The sequence below is a fragment of the Crinia signifera genome, chromosome 1 (assembly GCF_055691185.1).
Source record: "Crinia signifera chromosome 1, ASM5569118v1, whole genome shotgun sequence".
Taxonomy (NCBI): domain Eukaryota; kingdom Metazoa; phylum Chordata; class Amphibia; order Anura; family Myobatrachidae; genus Crinia; species Crinia signifera.
This window is the reverse complement of record NC_139217.1, coordinates 281,851,004-281,876,813: the sequence shown is the minus strand read 5'-3', so window position 1 is coordinate 281,876,813 and position 25,810 is coordinate 281,851,004. Positions and strand designations below refer to the sequence as shown.

Below are 25,810 nucleotides of genomic sequence, written 5' to 3'. Positions count from 1 at the left end.
GTACAGTGTTTCAGAAAGAACACAAGAAGTTCAAGGAGTCGCAGCGTTCAGGAGCCGGGGCAGACGATGTCCACAAGCCCAAGATCTGGTACTACGACCTGCTCCTCTTTACTCTGGATGTAGACCCTGAGGAGCAATCGCTGCATTCCCAGATGGAGCCATTGCCGGTGGAACAGATGGGTGAGGTGGTCCAAGGGAGTCCATTAGCGGTAAGTACTTCTCATTTTTCCATTCAAAATTACATTTTCTTGACATGCAAATATTAACTCATTTTTTTCCTCTAGGCTACTTCGTCTGAGGTAGAAGTGGACCCCTTGCCCAGCTGTTCCGCCGACCTGAGGGAGAGTTCGACTGTGGAACTGGAATCCCCTCAGCCTCCTCCAAGCACAAGGAGGAGGGTGGCTCCAAGGAGGCCAGCGCCAGTACCAGCAGAGATTAAACAACTTTTAAGTGTTGCGGAGGAGCTGCTTAAAAAACAGAGGCAGCCGGATGATTGTGACAACTTGGGAAACATTGTGGCCAGCGAGACGCGAAAAATGTCTGTTACCCAACAGGAACATTTTAGGCGCATTCTATTTTGTGTAATGTCACATGCCGCCAGTAATAAACTGACTGCGCATGATAACTTTACACTAAATACAATGTGCTATCCCCCTACCACGGCAACGAGCGCCGTATTCCCACCACCACCGCCACCCCCTTACGTTCATCCGTCGTTGCTTCCTCCGCTTCCCTGTGCTTTTCCGGCGGGCGCCAGCCAACCCCAACCCCTCACCCAAACCACCAGCTCGTCGAGTGGACAGTTCTCAGCTATGCTGAGTTCTGAAGACACTCCTATTTGGGACCCCACTTTTCAAAATTATTGATTTTTTTTTTCCATTTGCGTTTTTTTTCATTGAAAATTTAAAAGTTGTTTGAAAACTGTTGGTACCTGTTCGTAGTGCCAGATCTATGGCTTGTGGACATATTTTGCCCAGGAGACTGTTTGCTGCGACAAGCCATGTACATTATGGATCTTCCTCTTTGCCGTAATTGATGTTGGCAGTGCGTTTTTGGGCCGAAGCCTAATCTACTATTTGGAACATATGCCAGGTTTCATACTTGATGTTGCAGAAGTCCTTGTTGTTTCCAGAGGCACTGCGGTCTTTGTATATTTCAATGAACCCAGCCCAGATTTTCTTGCAAGTTAAATTTTATTAACAAAAAATGTTGTGTCTTTTATTTATGAAGTAGGATTAGGTGAAGGGACTGTGTGGCCTACTAGATAAAGGGACTGGGCAGGCTCCTGGGTGAAGTTAGTAAGTGGGTTTATGGGTGACGGTACTGGGTGGGTTAATGGTTAAAGGTACTGGTGGCCAACTGGGTTCCCTATTGGTCACTATTACATTACACCCCTTGTTCAGGTTGTCACACTCCACAATGATATGGAAGGCGGATAAACGCATGGTTACAACAGGTCAAGCTGCAGACCAGATCAATGTGGAATGTGAGAAACAGCACAAGCACCACACATAAGAACCCTAGGGGGAAATTTGGTAAGCCAAATGCTGCCCACACATCAGGCCAACTTACCGCCGACCATCCAAACAGTTGATGGAATAAAAACCTGGTACTGGATAGGAGCAAATGTAATTTGTAATTAAGTAATTTGTTTCAAACATCGGAAAATGGACAAGACCTGTCACTCAGACAATGTACTGTAGTTGCAATACAAGACAACAAAGGTTTGCAGCGCTAAAAATTAAAAGTTGATAAAAAAACCAATTGGCAGTTGGATTGACTTCACAGTTTTATATAAGAAAAATGATCATATCAATTTAATAGGCCACATGGCCACACATATACATAAAATATTAATAAAAGGCATGGGTATGGTAGCAGAATGGGGATAGACTGGGGTAGCTGTCCGTTCCTATATTGCCTAGATTGATGTTGTTAGGACCGCCTTTAATGACCAGAGCAAATATATATAATTACCGTCCACTTTGCTCACTTGAGGGGAAGAATGGATCCTGATGGAGTAAAATTTCCCTTGGTATGTCCAAAGTCCCTTTTGAATCGAGCGTGGAGTGGGGCTTGCCACTTGGTGTTGAAGAAATGCTGGTACTTGGGTCCTTTTTAGGCTGGTTCGGGCAGTTGAATTGGCAAAGAAAGAGGAATAGGTAGAGCCAGTGCTCCTGCTTCTGCATCCAAGAATAAGTGTCCACCTGACGCGTTTCGCTTGTAACAAGCTTTATCAAAGGTATAATGGTTATGGAGAGGTAGGCAACTGGCCTGATATTTATACCCCCATGCATACTGGTTAATACATTGCAGCTGGTAGCTAATTAGTCAATCCAACATAGAAAATGATCAAAACGATTGTATATGAAGGTGAGGAGGAGACATACACAACAACCTATCATTAAATTAATTAGATATCTAAAACGATTTTTCATTCATAAGAAATAAAGCATTAAAAAACGGAGTTTATTTATTTTAACTTCCGGATACATTGTAATTGGATAGTGCCTGAGCATGTGACTGAGTGAAAACGAGTCTTGGCTTTCATCTGGCCATACATATATTCAGTTCACATGGAGGCTTGGCTGTTTAGACGCAATGGGCGTCATATGATCAGAGAAACCTGGTTGGTGAGCGTGACATATGTCACGTGATCGGAGTATGGCGTCCGTACTATTAATCTCCTCGGAAGTAAGCCTGCATTGTATATAGCAGGCGCTTCCGGGTGCTGACACGCAACTTGTGTTACAGATAATAGGTACTTCCGGGTTTTACTAAATGACCTGCGCTCCAGGCACACAGGACGGAACCTCCGCCGTCATCTGTGTGTGTGGGAGGGGATTCCAGCGTCAGGCTCTGACGTAAGTCGTGTGATGGGAGTTTCCTAGTATGTTGCTAGGAGACGAAAGATGCACCCGTACATCCCGCAGCCAGGAGTTTTCTAGTATGTTGCTGGGAGACGAAAGATGCACCCGTACATCCTGTATTCAGTATATATAGCTGCTAAGTAACGCTAATCTAGAAATATGCCAATATAGATTGAGACAGCGCTTGGGCTGAGATTCCCTGTATAGTTTTTCTACGTAAATACCAACATTCTAAGTATACAAATACCAACATTCTAAGTGCACAGATATGCATGCAGTTCTTTCTTCTACTCTTTTGATACACAAAGATCTCAAGATTATTTTTATGTTTATATTTATGCATATACAGCTCAATATTCAAACCAGACATTAACCCCTGGTGGTTTATATAGATGTTAACCCTTAATGGTTTGTATCATAGATCCCGCAGGCAGAGTATACATTAATCCTTTAGGGTTTATACTGGAAAATAAACCTAATATAACGAAATAAAGGAGAATATGGATATGGATATGCATCATATAAGGGGAAGAATCCCTATCATAAGATGTGTTACCCACACGTCATATTCCTTGTGATAAAACACATAATAGGTTTATAATTATTAAGGCTAACACCAGAACAGTCCACAAAGTCATAACGTCCTATAGTTGCGGTACATCCCATGATTGTATAATTAAAGCTCTTGGAGATACACTAGTATAATTATTTGGTCCTATAAATAAGGTTTGGACATTTCTTTCACTATTTTTCTTCTTTTTCTAATAATATAGGGGGGGGGGGGAGGGAAAGAAGGGGGGGGGAAAGGGAAGGGAGGGGGAAAAAGAATACAGGGGAGGGGGTTTTTACTGATAAGTGGAGGGGAGGGGATTTTTGATGATACGAAGAGGAGGATTCTTATATCACAGTGTTAAACTCGAGTGCTTCGTTCAATCCATCTGGGTACAATGAACCAAGTTGGTGTATCCAGTATACCTCCTGTCTACACAGTTTTCTGTATCTATCCCCCCCTCTCATGGTCTGTACAATATGTTCTAACCCCAGAACTCTTAGACAATCTGGGTTGCCCTGGTGGTATTCCGCAAAATGTCTGGATACGCTGTGTGTTAGCAGTTTATTGATAATATTGCGTCTGTGTTCTAGAAAGCGAGCCCTCAGCTTTCTAGTTGTACGGCCAACGTATAATTTTTCACAATCGCAGGATAAGACGTAAACTACGTACGAAGTATTACAATTCACAAAGGCAGCCAAATCATGAATTTTACCTGTGGTGGGTATTGATAGATTTTTTGTAATTTTAATGTGGGGACAGGTAAGACACCTGGTTCCCCCACATCTATAGCAGCCCTTTGGCTTAACATTTAACCATGTTAGGCCAGTTTTTTTGTTTCTGTTTGCAGTAGTCTGCTCCTTTTTGAGGCAACTTGGTGCTAGTAGCTGTTTGAGAGATGTACTTTTTTTGAACACAAAAACTGGTTTTGGGGGTAGATTTATTGCTAGGCAGGGGTCTTGTTTCAGGATATTATAATTCTTTTTTATAATCTTTTTTATTTCAGTGCAATGGCTGTTAAACTTTGTGACATATACTATTTCTTTATCCTGATTAGGTTTAGTTGAGATTTCTGATTTTTTATGAGTTTTTGGGATTAGTAGATCCCTTCTATCAATCTCCAAAACTTCCTGTAGGGCTTTATCTAAGAGGCCTTGGGGGTAGCCTCTACTGACAAATGACTTAGTCATTTCAGTGGCTTGTTCCCTGAAATTTTCTACAGTGGTGCAGTTCCTGCGAAGGCGAATATATTGCCCCTTGGGAATGTTCTTTTTCCACGGTGGGTGATGTTGACTCTTAAAGTGTAAATAAGAATTAGCTCCTACTTCTTTAATATGATTAGTTGTGATTATTTGATTGTTGATAATTTTCAAATCTACATCCAGAAATGTAATGTGAGAGGAAAATCGTTTTAGATATCTAATTAATTTAATGATAGGTTGTTGTGTATGTCTCCTCCTCACCTTCATATACAATCGTTTTGATCATTTTCTATGTTGGATTGACTAATTAGCTACCAGCTGCAATGTATTAACCAGTATGCATGGGGGTATAAATATCAGGCCAGTTGCCTACCTCTCCATAACCATTATACCTTTGATAAAGCTTGTTACAAGCGAAACGCGTCAGGTGGACACTTATTCTTGGATGCAGAAGCAGGAGCACTGGCTCTACCTATTCCTCTTTCTTTGCCAATTCAACTGCCCGAACCAGCCTAAAAAGGACCCAAGTACCAGCATTTCTTCAAAACCAAGTGGCAAGCCCCACTCCACGCTCGATTCAAAAGGGACTTTGGACATACCAAGGGAAATTTTACTCCATCAGGATCCATTCTTCCCCTCAAGTGAGCAAAGTGGACGGTAATTATATATATTTGCTCTGGTCATTAAAGGCGGTCCTAACAACATCAATCTAGGCAATATAGGAACGGACAGCTACCCCAGTCTATCCCCATTCTGCTACCATACCCATGCCTTTTATTAATATTTTATGTATATGTGTGGCCATGTGGCCTATTAAATTGATATGATCATTTTTCTTATATAAAACTGTGAAGTCAATCCAACTGCCAATTGGTTTTTTTATCAACTTTTAATTTTTAGCGCTGCAAACCTTTGTTGTCTTGTATTGTTTGTATTTTCAGGTTTGACATACCTGAGTTTATTGCAGCTGCTCTTGAGTGAAGCAGGTCAGATCTAGCGCCCCTAGGGTATCCCTCCCTTGCCTCACAGCAAGAAGAGGAACCCAATTTTCTTTCTAATGTACTGTAGTTGGACTGATTTGTTTTTATAAATCTCACTGAATGTTTTTGTCCATTCTGCTGAGTTTAGGAGCAAATTGCTTATTGCCATTTGCGCCATACAGTACCAGATTTGCAGTCCAACCTACCAACTAGTTGGATGTTTGGAGGAAAGTTGGTGTGATGTGTGGCCAGCATTATACGGCTTAAAAAATGGTATGAATACATACAAATTGTTAAAGATGTCTTCATATTTTAGGGATTTACTATTCATAAAATACGTCAAGTTGTAATCATCTCACATTCATATTTGTATTTCCAAATACGAATGTATACGCCATTGAAAAACAATTATATTTCGCAAGTATTTGTATTTGTGTATTTGGCAAGGGCGTGCATGGATCAATCAGATCCATGCAGGCTTCACTGTGTAATAAATAATTACAATTGAATGGCGTGTCCCCCCCTGGCCGTAACTAGCCGCAGGTTCACAGAGCCGGTCCAGTCTTGAAAAAAACAGGGAACATTTTTTCATTTTGGATTCCCTTATTTTTTGAAGGCAGCACCAGGCCCAAGAGCCATTCCCGCTTCACAAAATACAGGGTTGAAAACTAATAGGGGTCCCCCATATTTTAACAACCATCACCAGGTCCAACCACCCAGCATGGTAATGCCACAGCCGGGTGACACTTATTACATAAGATCCCGCGGCCAAAACATTAACCCAGTGAGCGGTCAGCAGGCCTGAGGAAGTGGGAACCCCTCCCAATGAATACCCCCCCTCCCAGAACTTACCTGTCAGATAAATTGGGCAAATTTGGAGGGAGCTTCCCATGCATACAGATGTAGCTGGGATCATTTGTTCTCGGCTGCCGCCACCTTTCACTGGTGAGCGCCACCGATAGGGACTGGGGCGCGCATGCATCTCACGCAAACGCGGGTCCCAGTATCACAACGGATGGCCAGTGTCTCCCGTCTCGGCTTCAGGGAGATGCTGGCCATTTTTTTTGGGGGGGGGGTTGGGGCAGTGGGGACCGGTGGCAGGGGGCGCGTCTTGTGCCCCCACACACCTGGCGGGAGCGGGGCGCTAGCGGCTGCTGCCGCTAGATTATCCTGCCCCTACAAAGATGACCCCTGCTACATCTGTATATACACCATATGAAAAGGTGTTAAAAAACACCTCTCCCCAAGATTCAATACTGAACAAGTTCCTAATAAAGGTGTGTACACACAGTGAAATGTGCCGTGCAATGCAAATCGCATCGCACGGCATGCATGCAATGGGATACAATTTTGACTATAGTGCAGATCTGCACTATAGAGTCAATGCAGCCAAGACTATCTGCATTGCGATACGGGAGCACGCATTGGGATCGCAAGCAGATCGCAAGGGTTAAAACCCTTGCAATCTGCATGCGATGCCGACACGATGTTCACTATATCGTCAACATCGGAAGGCATATCTCACCGTGTGTACACACTGTAACTATTTAAAACACAAAAACACAAATTGACAAGAAGAAAAAGTTCACTTTAATTAAGAAGACATACTGAAATTTGTAACATGTCAACTCTACATTATCGCCGTGCACTACACATAGCTTCCTGCCATTCAACAGCCCCCACACCATTGAAATAGCGTCTATAGTCCTCCCTAACCTCTTTGGCCCGAGCAGACGCCACATGTGGAGCCACTGCTGTCTGTATGCCACTCCACACTGTCCTGTCCTCTATATAGGGAGTATCATCTGGAACATGTATAGTGGTTGGCCCCTGTGCCACGTTTTTTTTCCGAAGGAAATTGTGTAGGGCACAGCAAGCCAGCACCACCCAACTTATTTTGTCTCGGCGGAGGTGGATAGCTGTATGGAACACCCTGAATCGATTTGCCATTATGCCAAAGGCATTTTCAACAGTCCTCCTGGCCCGGGACAGTCTGTAGTTATAAATTCGTTTCTCCATACACAGGCCCCTTTGCGGATATGGCTTCATAATATGTTCATGAAGCGCAAACGCCTCATCCGCAACAAACACGAAATTGAGTCCATGCTCACAATCATCCGGGGCAGGTAAGTTCAGCTTGTTTGTGTTCAGCTTCTCATAGAAAAGGGTATTACGTAAGGAGCCACCATCGGATGCACGCCCGTTTTTGCCAACATCGATAAACAGGAATTCATAGTTGGCGTTCACCACAGCCATTAGAACTATACTAAAAAAACCTTTATAATTAAAGAACTTGGAACCACTTTTGGGGGGTGGAGTGATCCGCACGTGCTTCCCATCTATGGCTCCGCCACAGTTGGGGAAATTCCACCTCTCCATAAAATTCTGGGCAGTCTCCTTCCATTCAGCAACAGTGGACGGGCACTGCAATTGAAAATGACATTTAAATTCAGATTATACTGTGTCCCCAGTTTCATAACCAACAGCATGATAGGTCCAAAGTAAGGGGATGCAAATGGCACACCAACAGCATGACAGTAACATCAGTAAAGAGAATTTGGTACTTGTTTCCTAGCACGGCGCCCGTCGGGTTGATCGCATGCCTTAAGTTTAAGGCATGCGATGGACCCGACTTAGGGCCTTATTCTGCTTGGTGCGGCCGGATAGGAATATGCAGCCAGGACCGTACGTCCGAAACCCCGCCTTCCATACGGATCGCCAACTCCGTCCGTACGCGGTAAGAAGCTGTCCGCACAGACCGCAAGTGTATTTCTCAAGGAATACGCCTCCTCCATCTCAGGTAACCTCCCCCATCATTCGATGGTCGCAGACCATGGAATGCAGGACCGAGTGTTTTACACCAGCTCCCGCAACCTGAGACCACACGGGCATTTCTCCGTGCAAAAGCAGGGATCTGGGCAGGCAGCTGACATCCGGCAATGTCATATGTCCGCCCCCTACACGTGCGTCACGGCCACATTACCATACGTACGCCCAGCGTTTGCATGGGAACGCCCATGAAACGCGGGGTGTATGCATATGGAAATGAGCCCAAATAGCCCTTCACGCCCCTCTCCACCCCCTGTTCGTAGTGTTAACATTTCATGCGGAATTTGGCCGTACGCCCCGCTCGCACATGCGCAGAGACGCCTCTGCACATGCGCAGACAAAAAACATCGGCGGCACGAACGCACGCGGATATTACCGCACCAACCAGAATAAGGGCCTTAATGTCAATCACAAGTGTATTTGCCGGTGAAAGACAAAATCGCTTTGATTGGGTCCATCGCGATACGAACGGCGCAATCGACCCGATTTTTACACTGGAATCAAAGTGAAATGGTCCCTGAGACCCGATTTCACATTGTTTTCAATGTAAAAAGCCCCAAACCCACCCCCCCTTTTAATAGCAAACCCCCCCTGATGGTTGAAATGACCCTCCATTGTTAACGCCACCCCACTATTGACACCAACCCGAAGCGTGGCGAGCGCAGAGAGCCCCGCAAGGGGCCGTGCATAACTTCACAGGAATACGCGTCCCCTCGTGGGGCTCGCTGTGCTCACCACACTTCGGGCTTGGTGGCTCGCTGCGCTCACCATACTATATAAAATCAACTCTACGTCGACGTGGAAAGTGGGGGTATGAAAAGGTCAGAGGACGCGTACTGCCGCCCCTCGCTGCGCTCGCAACGCTACGGGTTGATCTCAGTAGTGGGGTGCCGTTAACAATGGAGGCCCATTTCAACCATCAGGGGGGGTTTGCTATTAAAAGGGCGTGTTTTGGGGCTTTTTACATTGAAAACAATGTTAAATCGGGTAACAGGGACCATTTCACATTGATACCATGCGATTTGGTTGTCAGGCGATGCAATCGACGCAAGTTTTCCAACCCGATCAATACCGGTGGTGCCGTGCTAGAAAACAAGTACCGAGAATTCTATTGAGGGTTACATTTGAAATTAGCAAAAAGACTATATAAGGGGACATTTTTGGTCTTGCAGCAGCATATAGGTTTACATAGGTAATTGAAATGTTCTTACCTTAAAGTACTGCTGCTGGAGTACACGAAAGAGGACTGTACAGGTCTCTGGAATAATCAGGCCCAAGGCCTGGGGAGAAATGATGGAGCCAAACTTTAGGTCCTGCAGGGATCTTCCGGTCGCCAAAAACCGCAGTGTCACGACCAGGCGCTCCTCAGCAGAGATGGCCTTCCGCATATTGGTGTCCTGCCTCTGGATATGAGGTGACACCAAAGCCAGCAGCTCCTGAAAGGCAGCATCATCCATCCGCAAAAAGTTTTTGAAATCATTCGGATTATTCTCCTTGATTTGCATCACCAGCGGCATATGAGAGCGAGACGCTCGCTCCATTAACCAAGGCTTGGTCCAGCAGGAACGCACCTTTCTCCTCCTCTCCTGGGACCTCTCCAACTCCGCTAACGCCACACCTATAGCGCTAATAGCGGTGATAGTAGATACACGACTCTCAAAATCCATGGTCACTGAAACGCACAGATTTGTGTAGAGGCACTTTGTAAAGGCAACACAAATTCAAAGCAGAGCAAACTACAGTAGCAATGTAACAACGTTCAGCAGGTAGAACCTCACCAAACTAGCCACAGAGCATAAATGCAAAGAATTAAAATGGCCCCTGACCTTTTACTCCCTTCCAGAAGGACTTCCCACAACCCATGTCAATCATAAATTAATTTAAATAGAGGGTAAAAAAAATCTAGTCAAAATTGCAAGCAATTTTCAGGGAAAATTGCTGGTCCCCCTGAAAAACTGGAAACTGAGCAATATATTGCTGAGAAAAATATTGCGAAGATATATTGCAAGTACACTGAGCAATATATTACTCAGCAATATATTGCAAGCAATATATTGCTAGCAATATATCTCCCCCGTGTGTACACACCATTAGTCTTAAGCACTAAAGGTGCGTACACACAGGGGGAGATATATTGCTAGCAATATATTGCTTGCAATATATTGCTCAGTGTCTCCTTTTCAACAAGCGACCAGAGATGGTCGCTGTTGAAAACAAACCTGTGCTGGGGGAGCCGCAGAGGTAATTAGCTGGTCGCAGGAGCAAGCTCCTGCGACCAGCGATTACAATGGGGCAGAAAACGGGAGCGCGCACCCGGCGATTTATCGCCGGGGCACACTCCCAATCACTGGCAATATGGTCGCCTGCGACCATATTCCCAGCGATTATAGCCCATATCTCCCCCGTGTGTACACAGCATAAAGCAACCAAACAACACAGACCATTGAGCTGTGGGATCATCTGGGTAAAACTGATCTTTTTTAATACTATGAATGCAAAGACAGTTAAAAGATAACTATAATAATAAAGATCAGTACTGCATTATTTTGAGCCATGAAAGAATCATTAGATATCAGTATAACATAAAGAAATGATGATTTGATGTATCATTTTTTTATTTTATTTTTAAAGTATCAAAATCGCTCTCTTCTTTTTAGATGAATAGTATATTAAAAGTTATGTTTTAAATTAATATTCATATTGCACAAGTATTACTGTACTAAAAGAGTACGCCCAAAAAGGCACATTTGTATTTTTGCTTGCTCCTAGGCAAAAAAACCCTTCTTTATTCAGCCACAATGACTGAATGTGTTGGGCGCACCACCAATTAATGGCTACAACAATTGATTGTAGAAGTAGTCCAACATATTGGTCTCCCTGATGAACTGAGAAATATTTCACCTATAGTGTTAAGTCTGTGCGGATCCATACACCCCTACCAAGAAAGTAAAGTGTAGTAAGCACAGCGGAAACATAGCGAGGCACCTGGCCCAAAGCAAGGGGGTACAATAAAGGAGGATCCACATGCTCAGGTGTTGGCACTGACACCCAAAAAAAAACCCATGAAAAACTCATCTCAAATAATTAAGTTGAGAATGTCTAGGTCGAGATGAGTTTTTCATCTCGACCTAGACATTCTCAACTTAATTACTGACGACACTATGATCCACACCATACAGTACAGAAGGGTGCTGTTGTGATCAAATCAGATGCTATCAGAAATATGGTAGAAAAGTAATGGGGACTCCTAGAAAGAGACTAAAAATGGTCATTTCAGTGCAAAGTTCAGGAACTGCGCCTGCTACAGGGCTGGTGTATGTTTCAATGGTGTGTCTGATCAGTGCTGTAAATAGGGTGGTGGGTGCAGCCGCACAGAGTCCAGATCACCGCGGGTGGCAAAACCATTAGTTGCCATTCTGTCGTTTTGCAGGGTGCCCTCTGTAGTATCGTTATTAGCAGTATGCCCAGCTCCTTCTCAGAAGTCAACAGCCCTATTCCGGGTGATGTCTGGAGCTTCCAGCTCCAGACATCATGACATCTCACCCACAATGCTAAGAAACTGTTGTGTGGTGGGAGCAGTGGCAGAATGGCAGCAGATTCAGTGACAGTGACTGATGTGCAGCATCATGGATGACTGAGCTGGGTGGGACACTTTATGTAAACTGGGTAATCATCCTTAATTTTGTGACACTAATGCTGGGCACACACTGGCCGATATATTGGCTATTTAATTGAATGGAAAATATATAAGTGGAAAATGAACTAGTGTGTATCAGCGATATGTCTGTGAATGGCATAGTTCACAGACATATTGAGTCATCTGTGCAACACAGCTGCTGCCCAATATATCTAAAGACTGCACAGTAGCCAGTGGTGATTGACAACTGGGTTGATGTATAGGCTAGCTTAAGACTCAGAGGATGAGTAATAATTTGTACTTTTCTTGTGGTTATATTTGTTCACATAAATATACCTTTAATGTTAAACTGATAAGGAGAATATGCATTCATAAACTGGCCATACCTCAGTAGCTGCAATATGCTCTGGTCTTTGAAGTCCATCAACAACATTGGTTTTCAGAATTGCATTCATTCTCCAATCTACAGCGATGATGTGTACTTTACCCCCGTCTGTCCAGTCAGTCACAGCGATAGTGTTGGATCTCATTACCGCCAGCCCATAGGAATGCTTCCAATCAGCCTTCGATGACTTCAAAAGATGGATCATTTCTCCTTCCTTAGAGAAAACCTTTATACCTTTACGTCCATTAGAAACCAGAAGAAGGCCATCCTCTGTACAAGCCACATCACCAAGACATTTGGTAGTTTCTGACTCATATGTAAATGTTTGCTTGTGGTGGCCCTCAGGAGAGAAGATTTGAATTCGTTGATTGCCGGTATCTTTAATGGCTAGGTCACCATCTATAGTGTTAGTCACACTGGTGGGCCAAATGAATTTTCCAGCTTCTGAGCCAAACCCTCCCAGCTCCTTAACCAGACTATTGTAGAAAATCCTTTGTATACCCGAAAGCTTCCATTCTTTACGGAATTCATGCATGGCTTTCTAAAACAAACAGGGGGGTTTGAAATAAGCAATAATGTTGCATTAACAGGAAATTATAATTATATACTGCAAAAGAAAAAATGAAGTCAAGATATACTAAGTGCCAATGTACACATTATATTATGTGCTTCATGCTGCACAAAAACATTGTTTTTACAGCTGTTTACAGCTTTGGCGTTTCCTTTTTTGCTTTTCTTGTATAAATGATTATTTATTGAAGGGTATGATGTGCATCACATGACATGTTGGCAGCCCAGGCACCATTCTATGCAGGGCTGCGTATGAACCTCCACAGAATGGAGTGTGCTGTCAGTGTATAGGCAACTAGGTACTTGTGTATTATCACGACGCCCACTACGATATTTGTGTAGTGGGCTATTCAGGGTAGTGAAATCACATCGCATGCCATTATTGTATGGCATGCGATGCGATGCAATTTTTCTATGTAATGTATTTACTGCTCTGTCAGTGAATACATTAAAAGAATGGGGTGCGATAAAAAATCGCATCCCATCGCATCGCATGCCATTATTGTATGGCATGCGATGCGATGAGATATCGGTTATGATTGCACATATAATAATGTCATTTAATGTGCTATACCATTAAATGACATATAATGTCACTTATTTAGGCCCCCCCCCCACTATCCACGCCATCCCGAAGCGTGGTGAGCGCAGCGAGTCCGCGAGGGGTGTCGGGACGGGAATCAACTCCACGCCGATGTGGATAGTAGGGGTATGAAAAGGTCGGCCAAATGTGCCCCGCCTGCGCTCGCCACGTTGATATTGGATGGGGGGGGGGCGTTAATATATGACATTATATGTCATTTAATGGTATACTACATTAAATGCCATTATAACAGTTAAAATCGCATCGCATGCCATACAATAATGGCATGCGATGCAATGCGATTTCACGTTTGCATACATAGTAAAATCGGGCGCCGTGATAAGTACCAGTAACTGTAATAAAATCCACAATGCTGGGGTGTCAACATTGACACCAAAATTGTGAAAAACTCTTGTTAATCTTTTTATGTGTCGACATTTTGTCACTGTTGACCTTGTGCATGTCTTTTGGTGTTGACTTAAGACAATGTTGACCTAGACATTGTCGACCTAATATACAACAGCCACAGGAAGGCTGACTCTGCTCTCAGGCTATAGAGTTGCAAGCAGAATCAGCTGATGTGACTGGCTATAGACTGTGTAACACAATCTGCCATATTTTAAACCCAGCCTACAGTATAACACAGCAGGTTTGTCTGGTACCATATCTCTCTCTTTCTTCAAAACCTTGCTTTTAACTTTGCAAAATTGGGCAGAGATACTGTATATGGTCAACAAGGCACAGTCTTTCAGTTTGCATACTGTATGATTCAATTGAACTCTTAAGTTAATACCCAAGGATGATGTCAAGTCATCTTGGGGCCAGTGCCATCCTTCCATTTACAATATGTTAATTAAATAATAGTGAGGTGGGGGATTGTGAATGAGACTGCTGAGAAGAGCAGAATTCCAATCCTTTGTGCATTGTCATGTGACTGTGGTTGCCATGATAGTTAAGTGTCATTAAGCAAAGTGAAAATCATTAACTTATGAGATCATACATTTGGCAAGTAAAAGGGAAATCCAACATGTTGGAAATCCTAAATTCACTGATCGAGTATGATAGCAATCAGCGGGTCAGGAATTTACACTTCAAAATCAAACTGGTTTTGCAGTGCAAATGATTGACGCTTTACAAAAAACCTGGAGATTTCTTATCATATCTCTCACTTTCTGAATCTCTCATCCTATTAAATTTGCCCCATAATGTTTTCTTTGGATTGCAGGTACTTTTTAACAATATATTAGTTAAAAAGTTAGTTTTTTATTTACTTTCTCTTTAAATACAGTACTGCTACAATTATATAGGTGTGCTATTAATGTAATAATTTATACTTTTAAAACACATAGCAATGTAAAAATCTAAAATGCTTAGGGCCCCATTTAATCTACAGTCATAACACCAGCAGCATATTTTGCATTGATACTGACAAATATGCAGCTGGTAATCAGCATTACTTAGGTCTCTGGGGCGGTCCAGCAACGGCCGGTTACCATCCCCAAATGCAGACTTCTTCTCCATCAAATTGCGATGGGATTGTAGCTAGATATTTTCTCTATTGTTGCTATTTTGGCTCACATGTGCACGATAAGATTCGTACTGATGCACAGTCATTTAATAATCGCGAATTCGTACTTCAACGATCAACTCAGAATTGGCCCACATATCCCTCTCTGCTATAGATTGCGAGAGCGATACTGGACATTATTTGTTGAATATTGAAAGGAGAACATAAAGGGGTTATGACTCATTCTTATATGGGGCCATAATATAACCATTCCTAGAAAGGTTGACTAAAAAAACATCAACTAGCCAAAGTAATGTACACATAATACCTCCTCATAATCCAGTTCTTGTAAATAATATGCATCTAACAGAGTTTTCTTATGGAGAGCAGCAATAAAAAAAACAAGAGGCAAAAATGATTAATAAAACTTACCACCATGCATATTATAAACACAAAAAACTGTATCTAAAAAAAAACAAAAAACAACCCATGCAGTAGACAATGTACATATAGTAGTACCCAGTGGCACTCTTACTTTACAGACAGACAGTGAGGTGTCTTCAAAAAGGGGGCGTGACCATACAGGGTAGGGGCATGGATTAGGGGTGTGGCTTTATGGTACAAACCCCTGTTTTAGTCACGGCAGAGGTCTGGGAGATGCCGGTCTGCCTTGACTACAGTGCTGGCTCCAACACACACAGTAGCCAAGTTCTGCATTCATTGTTACAGTGAAATATCCGGCTCCTGTCACTGAGCAGGAGTCGGCACTGTGGTGTCACATTATGGAGGATGACATCCGAATGCGGGACACTGCCCCCGCACCCTGTAGTGAACCACTGGTAGCACTTTTCTCATCATTCATTTCTTGTAAATAATAAGCATATTGCATAGGGGATTATTCAGATCTGATCGCTTGGATGGGAATTTGTGGCTAGGCCAATTATCAATCGACTCCGTATGCGTACGGTTCATAAAGCACATGCGCAAGCCAATCCTGTGATAAAATCCACTGTCTTTTTATAATCGCAAGCCGTTCAAATTGAATGCTAGGAAGCCGGCGTTTGTGGTTGGTAACAAGATATTTTCTGGGAGTGTGAGAAAAAACGTGGGTGTGCTGAGGCATTTTATGAGAAGACGTGTGACGTTAGCTCTTGCCCAGATCAGCCTGTTTCTATCACACTGGCCGAATAGGTCCTGGGTTACACACAGACTGCACACTGGAAAAATCATTTGATGGTGAGGGAGTTGTGAATGGATTTGCAGCTAATCGCTGATCTGCGATATGTTTGCAAGTCTTTCCCAGCCTTGCACAGGGTGGGATTTCACTCTGGCTGGATGTTGATTACCTGATCGCAGGGCTTACCAAATCAGTAGAGAAGCAAGCAGGTCTGAATAACCCCCTTAGTTTCTTTGTGAAGTGCAGGAAAAAAAGGAGAGGCACAATTAATATATAAAACGTACTTGCATGCTTAATATAGGCACAAAACAATGGGAGGGATGCTCTAATGCAAACATTTGGTAAAAACTAGGGTTACCACCTAGTCCCTTTAATTCCGGACACATGTTAATTACACAGGTTCTGTGGCAGTTTAAAATCAGGTGAAGTGGAGTCTTGAAGTCAGCCAGCCACAGAACCTGTGTAATTAATATGTGTCCGGAATTAAAGGGACTAGGTGGTAACCCTAGTAAAAACCCAGATATCAGGGTTTTTTACCGCATTTTGATAAGCAGGAAAACCTGCTTGCTGGGGGGCAACCTTCTCCTGCACCATACATCCTCTTCCGGGCACAGGGAGGAGGCGGAGCACTACCCGCAGCAGCCGGGTAAGGCAGTGAGGGGGAGCCGTTGTGGACCTGCTCACCCTCCACTGGCTGCTTCGCAACGGGCAGCTCTTATTGCAAGAGCTGCCCATTGCTATACTAATTGCTTATGTGAGAGCATATGCGATTAGAACAGTTGCGGTAACTGGCGGAGGGGGGAGGGGGGCGGTAACTGGTGGCGGAGGACAGTGCATCCCACCCTGTATCTGGAAGAAAAACCTCATGCAATAGACAAAATACACACAGTAGTACCTCCTCCTCATCCATTTCTTGTAAATAGCAAGTATTTAACATTTTCTTATAGAGAGCAGTAATAAGAAAAAAAGGAGGCAAATATGATTAATAGAACTTACTTGCATGCATAATATAGACACAACAATACTACAGTATGGACCTTATTCTAGCTCACATGCAGCGCTGTGAACGGGACCCCGCACAGTGCATATTTTGCAGGTCTCCTCACAGAATCAAGTGAAATAATTAGATCTTTTAAATTGTGTCAGTCAGTAATGAGTGCACCTGTCGAGTGACCTGGAAAATGTGAACTGTGTGGGTTCCTGTGGACTGAGTTTGAGAACCATGTCAATGTTTCAATGAGACAATGGGCCTTATTCTAGTTCACTCTTTGAGGCAAATTCCTTCTGAAATGGACAAAACCTTGTGCACTGCAGGTGGGGCAGATGTAACTTGTGCAGATAGAATTAGATTTGGGTGGTGTTTTTCTTCAAAGTGAGATCTATATTGCAGTGTAGAAATAAAGCAGTCAGTTAGTATCCCTGCACCGAAACAAAATAACTCACCCAAATCTAGTTATATCTGCACCTTATACATCCCCCCTGCAGTGCACATGGTTTTGTCCATCTGAGAAGGAATTTGCCTCTAAGAGTGAACTAGAATAAGGCCCAATGTGCCCCATATATTAGTTTGGTCCAGATCTGAGGACATATCATTTAGTGTATTCACAGCTTTAGGCTGCAGAAGGGGACAGTTAGGTTTAGGCAGCAGGAAGTGACAAATAGGGATAGGCTGCCAAAGAGGATGGTTAGGGTCACTCTGTAGGAGGGGTGGCTTAGGGTTTGTATAGGATTAGAGCCAGAGTTACAATACTTACCTAAATTTTTTCAGGATTGTGAACGTCAGGATTCTGACAGGATATTATACTCATCCGATTCCCGAAGGAACCTACAGGTTGGTCTTTAGCTGAACACACAAAGCACATGTGAGTACCATTAATCAACAACAATTGTGTGGCACCTTTTGCAGTGATGTGGTGGTCTAAGTGCTTTTCACATATCCACCTACCCAGGGCCGGATTAACAATGGGGCTAGGCTGTCATGGCGGGGGTGATGTCATGGAGGGGGTGACGATGTTGCGTATGATGTCACCGTCGAGGCCCCGTCCCGCCGCAATAGTCAGCCACACCGAGCAGAGCAGCACACTGACGCAGCTGCCAGCTCCGTGAAGGCGGCCTGCTCTGAAGAAGTTTTTGTCCTCCTCATCCTGTCTAATAATAAGGGGAGGGCGGGGTCAGTCTTTCAGGCCTATCCAGCTGTAGGCAGGGTGTTGTGCGTGTCTTACTATGTAGCTGTGCTGGCTGAGTGCTATACAATACAAGATGCCTGGCCCTGCATTATTTATATATATATATATATATATATATATATATATATATATATATATATATATGCAAATAAGACCTGCACTCTCACCCTTGTGTCTAGGTAGCCGCTGGGGTGCCGTATAGATAGCAGTGTAGCTAGACAACAGTGCTATGTAGATACAGAAACTCCCATGAGGGAAAACAGCACTCACCAGACTTCATACAGTAAGGTCATCAGGGTTTGGGTGTCCCGTGTTTAATCAGGTAAAGAAATGGAATCTGCCGACGTTTCGGTCCTAATGGACCATTCTCAAGGCAGTGATTATCCAGAGCAACAAAAACAGCAACATAGGTAGGGTAACAGGTCCCTGTTACCCTACCTATGTTGCTTTTTTTTTTGCTATATATATTAGTATGTTCAGCATACTAGTGGTGGATGCAGGTTCCCCCACAGGAGAGCACCTGAGGAGGGCACCTGCACAATATATATTGGCCAATCATCACAATGGATGTTGTGGAATTTAGGAAAGATCCCAGAGGTTGGTTCAGACTTCTATCCGGTGGGTGTGCAAATAGGGTTGTCCAAACAGCTCCCTGACGCGTTTCGTCACTCCAGGTGGCTTTATCAAAGGTAAAGCCACCTGGAGTGGCGAAACGCATCAGTAGCTGTTTGGACAACCCCATTTGCACACCCAACGGAAAGAAGTCAGAATCAACCTCAGGGATCTTTCCTAAATTCCTAAAGGAACTTTATCACTGCATTTGCACCCTCTGCAATCATTATTTGGGAATCAAGTTCCTACCCCCACGGACTTGTGGACTGGAAAAATCCATCTCCTCACAGCCATCGGTAATTTGTGCCTTCTTGGACCAATTAAGGACTGTTGGAAGACTCCCGTACCCTAACAAAAGGGTGGTAACTATTTCAATTCAAAAATACCCTTTTCCCAGGTGTGGCCATGAATGCCACATACCATAATACCCGATGCACATGATGCCACACCCTGTAATGCGACAGAGCTTAAATAAATAAATGACAGTGGAGGGCACAATGCACCCTGACCCCCTGGCCCAGCCTATCATCTCCCCACCTTTCCCGGGATGCAGTTTAAATCCCGGCGGTTGGGATCCCGGCGTTCAAAATCCCGACGCCGGAATCCCGAACGCCGAAATCCTGACACTTTCTCCCCCCGTGGGTGTCTACGACACCCTCGGAGGGAGAATAAATTAGTGTGCCGAGCGTAGCGAGGCACCGGGCCCGCTGCGTGGCGAGCGCAGCGAGCCCGCAAGGGGGGGGGGCGATCCACGTCCCCCCCTTGACGGGATTTCGGCGTTCGGGATTCCGGCGTCGGGATTTTGAACGCAGGGATCCGGACCGCCGGCTTTTTCATGCCGAATCCCCTTTCCCTATTGCCAGGTGACAGCAGCTACACAGTCTCCTGTGTGTTGCAGTGAATGGCCACCTAATCCCCTTGCGGGGCTCGCTGCGCTCGGGACAGAATACATGTAAAGTAATCCGCGTCTGCTCACTACGCTTCGGGCTCGGTGGCTTGCTGCGCTCGCCACACTATATAAAATCAACTCCATGGGTAATGGATAGTGGGGTTATGAACAGGTACAAAATCGAATCAAATCGCATCCGATATCGCATGCAATATATCTGCCGCCGTGAAACTAAACAAGTACCATATATATATATATATATATATATATATATATATGCGTGTGTGTGTGTATATTAAGTTGAGTACATATCTGGCACTCCCCTTCAGTATGGTCAGCTAGCAGTGTGCCTTTGCTCAAAAGTATAATCCCCAAAGGCAGAGCCGGCCTTAGGCATAGGCAAACTAGGCAACTGCCTAGGGCATTTGGAATGCCTAGGGGCACCAGCAGCATCTGCTGATTAAAATGATATGCAGCATGCCTAAATTCTGTGTGTGAGTGAGGCTGTATCTGCATATGAAATAGTGTATTCATGGAAATCACTGTAACATGGCATTCCGTATGCAGGTACAGCCACAGTCGCACAAAGAATATAGGCATGCCGCATATCATTTTAATAACTTCAATAAAGTTGCACTACTGTGTGGCATAATTTGAATTGGGGGTACTATTGTGTGGCCATGCCCCTTCCCAGCAAGAACACACCCCAGTTTGGGCTGCGCACCGAATGTGTGCACTGTTTCTATTTAAAATATTGTGGGTAGGAGCACCAAAATGATGACTGCTATGATGAGGGTTGATGGTGCTGGGAAAGGGGAGCAGGGTCAGAGGTGGAACTAGTGGCGGTGCTAGGGGGCACCAGCCAAAATCTTGCCTAGGGCATCATTTAGGCTAGGGCCGGCTCTGCCCAAAGGTAAAGACATAAATCCTATCACAAAGAATTTAGGACCACATGCACTAAGCTTTAAAAGGGATAAAATGGAAAGTGATAAACCATCTGCCAATCAGCTCCTAACTGTCGTTACAGGCTGTGTTTGAAAAATTAAAGTTAGGAGCTGCTTGGTTGAAAGTTTATCATTTTCCATTTTATCGCTTTTCAGGACTTAGTACATTAGTATGCTGTGTTTAAGGTGTAAAAAGTAAAAAAAGAGGTCTGGCTTAAGGTGCCCATACACTAGGGGATCAATTGAATGGAAAGTATCTCATTTGCATCACCTTCGCTGCGATGCGCAGTCCCGTCACACCAGCTGCAGGAGAGATATGTTGGACTACAGCCAAGCCAGGCAAGCTTTTCTCAGATCGCATGCAATATATGGGGCAGTACGGATGGTGTAATGGTTAGCATTACTACTTCACAGTACTGAGGTCATGGGTTTGATTCCCACCATTGCCCTTACTGTGCGGAGTTTGTATATTCTCCCCGTACTTGCGTGGGTTTACTCCGGGTACTCCGATCTCCTACCACAATCCAACAATATACTGGTAGGTTATTTGGCTCCCAAAAAAAATTAACCCTAGATTGTCTGTGTCTGTGTGTGTGTGTGTACATGTGGTAGGGAATATAGATTGTAAGCTCCACTGGGGCAGGGACTGATGTGAATGTTCAACTATTCTCTGTAAAGCGCTGCGGAATATGTGTGTGCTATAAAACTGTTAATTAAATAATAAAAGCAAGGAAGGTACAAGGCATCTTAAGGGGGGATCGTGTGCGGCTTCTGCTAGGGGAGAAGTTGCACAAGTGTATGGCCACTGTACCTTATAGCCCCATCTTTTCTTTCTACTCACAGCATCCTGTGGATGGGATTTATGCTGACGTTCATTTTTGCTTACAATAACTTTATAAAAAAATAATCTGAAGTGTAGTGCATGGATTAGATTAATTCCATTACCACTGTGAACTATATAATATATAGGTGTGTGTAGTTAGATGGTGTGTGACATTTGTGGGCTGTAACACTAGCCTCTTTGTTTCGGTATACCCACCCTTCTTGCTTAGTAATCACGCCTGTGTTTTTTGTCATTAGCTATTTTCAGCAGGAAAGAACGGCAAGTATCTGCTTCGGATGCAGATTTGGTTGTTGATTAATGTTATGGTTTATGGTGCGCTCACCTAACAGGGATGGTGTTATGGTGGGTAGTCATGTTAGAGGGTAGAGTGGATACCTATTGTTGGTAGCTTTTGAGATTTATTGGTTTGTGTGCACCTTGGGCAATATCAGATGAAATTTGCAGCTTGCTAATTTTTTAGCGTATGGTTTGAAAGGAAAATGTAGAGCCGTCCATTCTCTGCCACCATACTTCAGTTTAATTAAGCGGATTTAAATATATGCTCCTTGTAATATTGGAAAATGAGCACTTTTCAGGTATTTTTTAGTAGAGCACTTTAGAAATAAAAATTGTTGCATTTTATTCATAAACCATAGTGTGTGTTTCTTTATGTATTTATATATCCAGTGTTTAATAACATGGTGTATGCTTCATATAAAGCAAAGAGAGGAGGGAGATTGAGGTGGTTAAAGGTAGGTGGGTAGCTAGCTATGCCCTCCACTGTGCCAGCTACACCCCAAGGCATAGACCACACCCCTATAGCTGTAGCCACACCCCCACCATGCTGGTGGCCAGCATTCATGCCCCTTGTGGCGGCACACAATAGGCCCTTCATAAATCTCAGCTCCAGGCCTTTGAAGACCTTAATCTGGCTCTGCACCTATCTCATTGTTCGATTATGGTAATCTGGGGCTCTAGCTGTACATGGAATACATACGAAATCCTGGCATGTAATATATAAATACCGACACCGACCCTGAATCTGAGAATGATGACAGGGGCTCCTTGGTACAATGGGGCTATGGGCAGAAATCAATTACAGTAGCGATGGTTTTGTGGTAATTTACAATGATGGCCATTTTTGTGAAGACAGGATTTATGCGAAAATTGTTGCTGGCGGAATGTCCTGTGTAAGGAGCTTTAACATATAATATTTGACCTTAAAATAACATGTAGCATTATTTCTTTATTTTATAGTATTTCACTTACCTATTCTGCTGCCAGTGTCTTATCCAGAGCAGACGTGAGAGAAGCCAGTTCACCTGAGCAGAAGCAGTAGTCTTATCTCAATGCAGTTACCATGGAGCAATACCTGAGAGGCCAGCATTGCTGAGTGATGATATACCTCAGGATATCCAATTTGTTCAGCTCAGATATATTTCACACTAACACTCACCACTGACAGACTATCGAATTGATTGTGTTTTTGTCAAGACAAGGTTCCCTGGAAACCCACTATGTTGTATTTGCTGGTTTGAAATGTCAACAATAAAGTATTTGCATGAAACACTGCTCTCCCTGGGTTAAGTTTGCAATTAAGAATCATAAACCACAAAGGGCAGGGACTTGTTACTATGTGTTGGGATTTAATGTGCTATACAAATACACTATGATTTTCATTGTCTTGATTTATTATATGCTAATCTCCTGCACTCCACTCACGGAACCTATGATTAAAGGCTAGCAGTTCTACAGCTGACTAATGCTGTGCACACAAGGCGCAATTTTACCTATTTTCTCCTTACGATTTGGACTATATATAATTACACTGCGGTGTTGGTATTGCAAGTAGAAATAGACTTTGGAGGACAGTCTATGTTTACTATATCGTAAGGAGGGTCATGATGCTCAATGCACCAGCCAATCAGCTCCTAACTGCTATGTCACAGGCTGTTTGAAAAATGACAGGTAGGAGCTGATTGGTTGGTGGTTTATCGCTGTACATTTTAGCACTTTTTCACTTGTCAAGGAAAAGCTAAGTAGGATATGAAAATAATTTCTTTCAACATATGAAAGAATATAAAAGATTGTTCTAACAAGATTATAAGTATAATTAATTTGCTGTAATAATATAAATTATGAAGTTGAATACTGTAACATAAATTTTATTTTAAATCACAGAGCTATGATATGCATAGATATGTCTTCTTTAGAATATATTACAGCACCATAGTTCTGCAACTATATATGTAATGGTGTGTACACAGGGGGGCGATTTTTGCTAATATCGCGGGCAATATGGTCGCTGAGCGACCATATCGCCCGCGATGGGAGTGTGCAATATATCGCCGGGTGCGCGCTCCCATTTTTTCCCCATAGTGATCGCTGTTCGCTGGAACATGCTCCTGCGACCAGCTGATTTCCACTGCCAGGCTCCCCCGGCAGTTTCTTTTTCATCAGCGACCATCTCTGGTAGCTGATGCAAACGGGATACTGAGCGATATATCGCGATATATTGCCCCGTGTGTACACAGCTTAAATGCAAATAAATAATGTGTAAAAATATATATATTTCCTTATATATATAGCACCTGGAGTCTGGTCTAACATATGACTACCTAGCACTGCATATTGAGGTTTTTGGTACTACACTAAGGATCAATCTGAATTTCTTCGGGATATTCCCCCCTTTATTTTCCCTCGTTCTGTATGGAAATTGATTACTTTTTAAATGCAGTCATGCATCAGGATTGAGATCTACAAAGGATCCACTCCCTTACATTTGTTTACTGAGTCCAATTGAAAGCCGTATTACACTGAGACAGAAACATCTTTATCCAAAAGTTAAGTTGCCTGCGGACGGTTACCCCTGAGGAAGTCGTTGTAACGACGAAACGCGTTGGGTGTCCTTGTATATTGACCGTTATTGAATTTATGACTCCACACAGATGAAAAAAGTGTTTTATTGTCATTTTTACCTGTTTTATATTAAATCTGTTGTATCGTGACCCTATTGTCACAATTTGTTCTATTGGTGGTGGATACATCTGATTAGGGCGCACTTTGCTGATTGTCTGCCATATATATATATATATATATATATATATATATATATATATATATTATGAATACAAATGTTTTCTTGGCAATTTTCACACCTGTTTTTGACAATTTCACTTGGCGCTCAAAAGGTTAATAAACATTGTGTAGTAATTTATTGATTATCTAGATCTGGGTATCCAAATTATTTGATATTGTCTCTTTTTTAGACATGAAATGTAGTAAAAAAATAATTCATACTGTGCATTTTTAGTATGGGTCTAAGTGAGAAGAAGATAAGCTGCAGGCAGTCAGTGACTCACAGTCTCCTGCTAAGTTTATCCAATATAGACGCATATTGCGTCTGTCTTGGGTTAGTGATGAGGCCAGGGTGTCCATAGGAAGACACAGATTTCCTGGCCTCTTTTTGGATCCGTGGCGGCTGGCTTGTATAACCTCATGATTCACACAGGCTGCAGAAGGCACCCATCATACCGATACTAATTGCATGCGATTAGTTCTGTAGCATGACTCTCTAATGCAACAGCGATATCACCTCCAACAACATCTGGCAATTGCAAAGTAATGTCCAATTATAAGGCCTAATACAGTAGCGCAGTTCCCAGTGGTGGGGACACTACAATATGCATTGCAAAACTGCGAAAACCTCTGCCTGATTGATAGGCAAAAGCATTTGCGGGGATGGATAGGGGTTGGGCGGTCAGCATTCCGGAAATGGGAGTGTGTCTTCCCCTTTTTCAAGGGAATATCCAGGTCAAGGATTGCGCCGCAATCAGCTGTTTCTTTTTCCACACTAGCCTTGTTAGACTAAGGGCGGGACGTATTAATATACATCGCCGCCCTTCGCCACGCCCCCCGCGATGCCAGAGCATATGTACTAACATATGCGGCTGGCATCGCGGTGCGGTGATGGAGGATCCCTGCGATATCTGTACTGTGGTGTGCGGGGGGTCTCCGTCACCTCCCAGCCGCCTACTGCTCCCCTGTAGCCGGGACAGCTCAGCGT

General features: G+C 43.5%; 1 protein-coding gene across 1 annotated transcript in view; it reads right to left on the bottom strand.

The window, feature by feature from the left end:
- LOC146028545 (E3 ubiquitin-protein ligase TRIM32-like) overlaps nucleotides 1-15,484 on the bottom strand; it is a 36,457-nt gene extending 20,973 nt beyond the window's left edge. Inside the window, exons 1-2 of the mRNA XM_083158315.1 lie at nucleotides 15,442-15,484; nucleotides 12,455-12,994 (exon numbers count right to left, since the gene is read on the bottom strand). Coding sequence (XP_083014441.1) covers nucleotides 12,455-12,988 — 534 coding nt within the window. The 5' untranslated portion in view covers nucleotides 12,989-12,994; nucleotides 15,442-15,484. The remainder of the gene's footprint in view (nucleotides 1-12,454; nucleotides 12,995-15,441) is intronic.
- Between the last annotated feature and the right edge of the window lie 10,326 nt (nucleotides 15,485-25,810).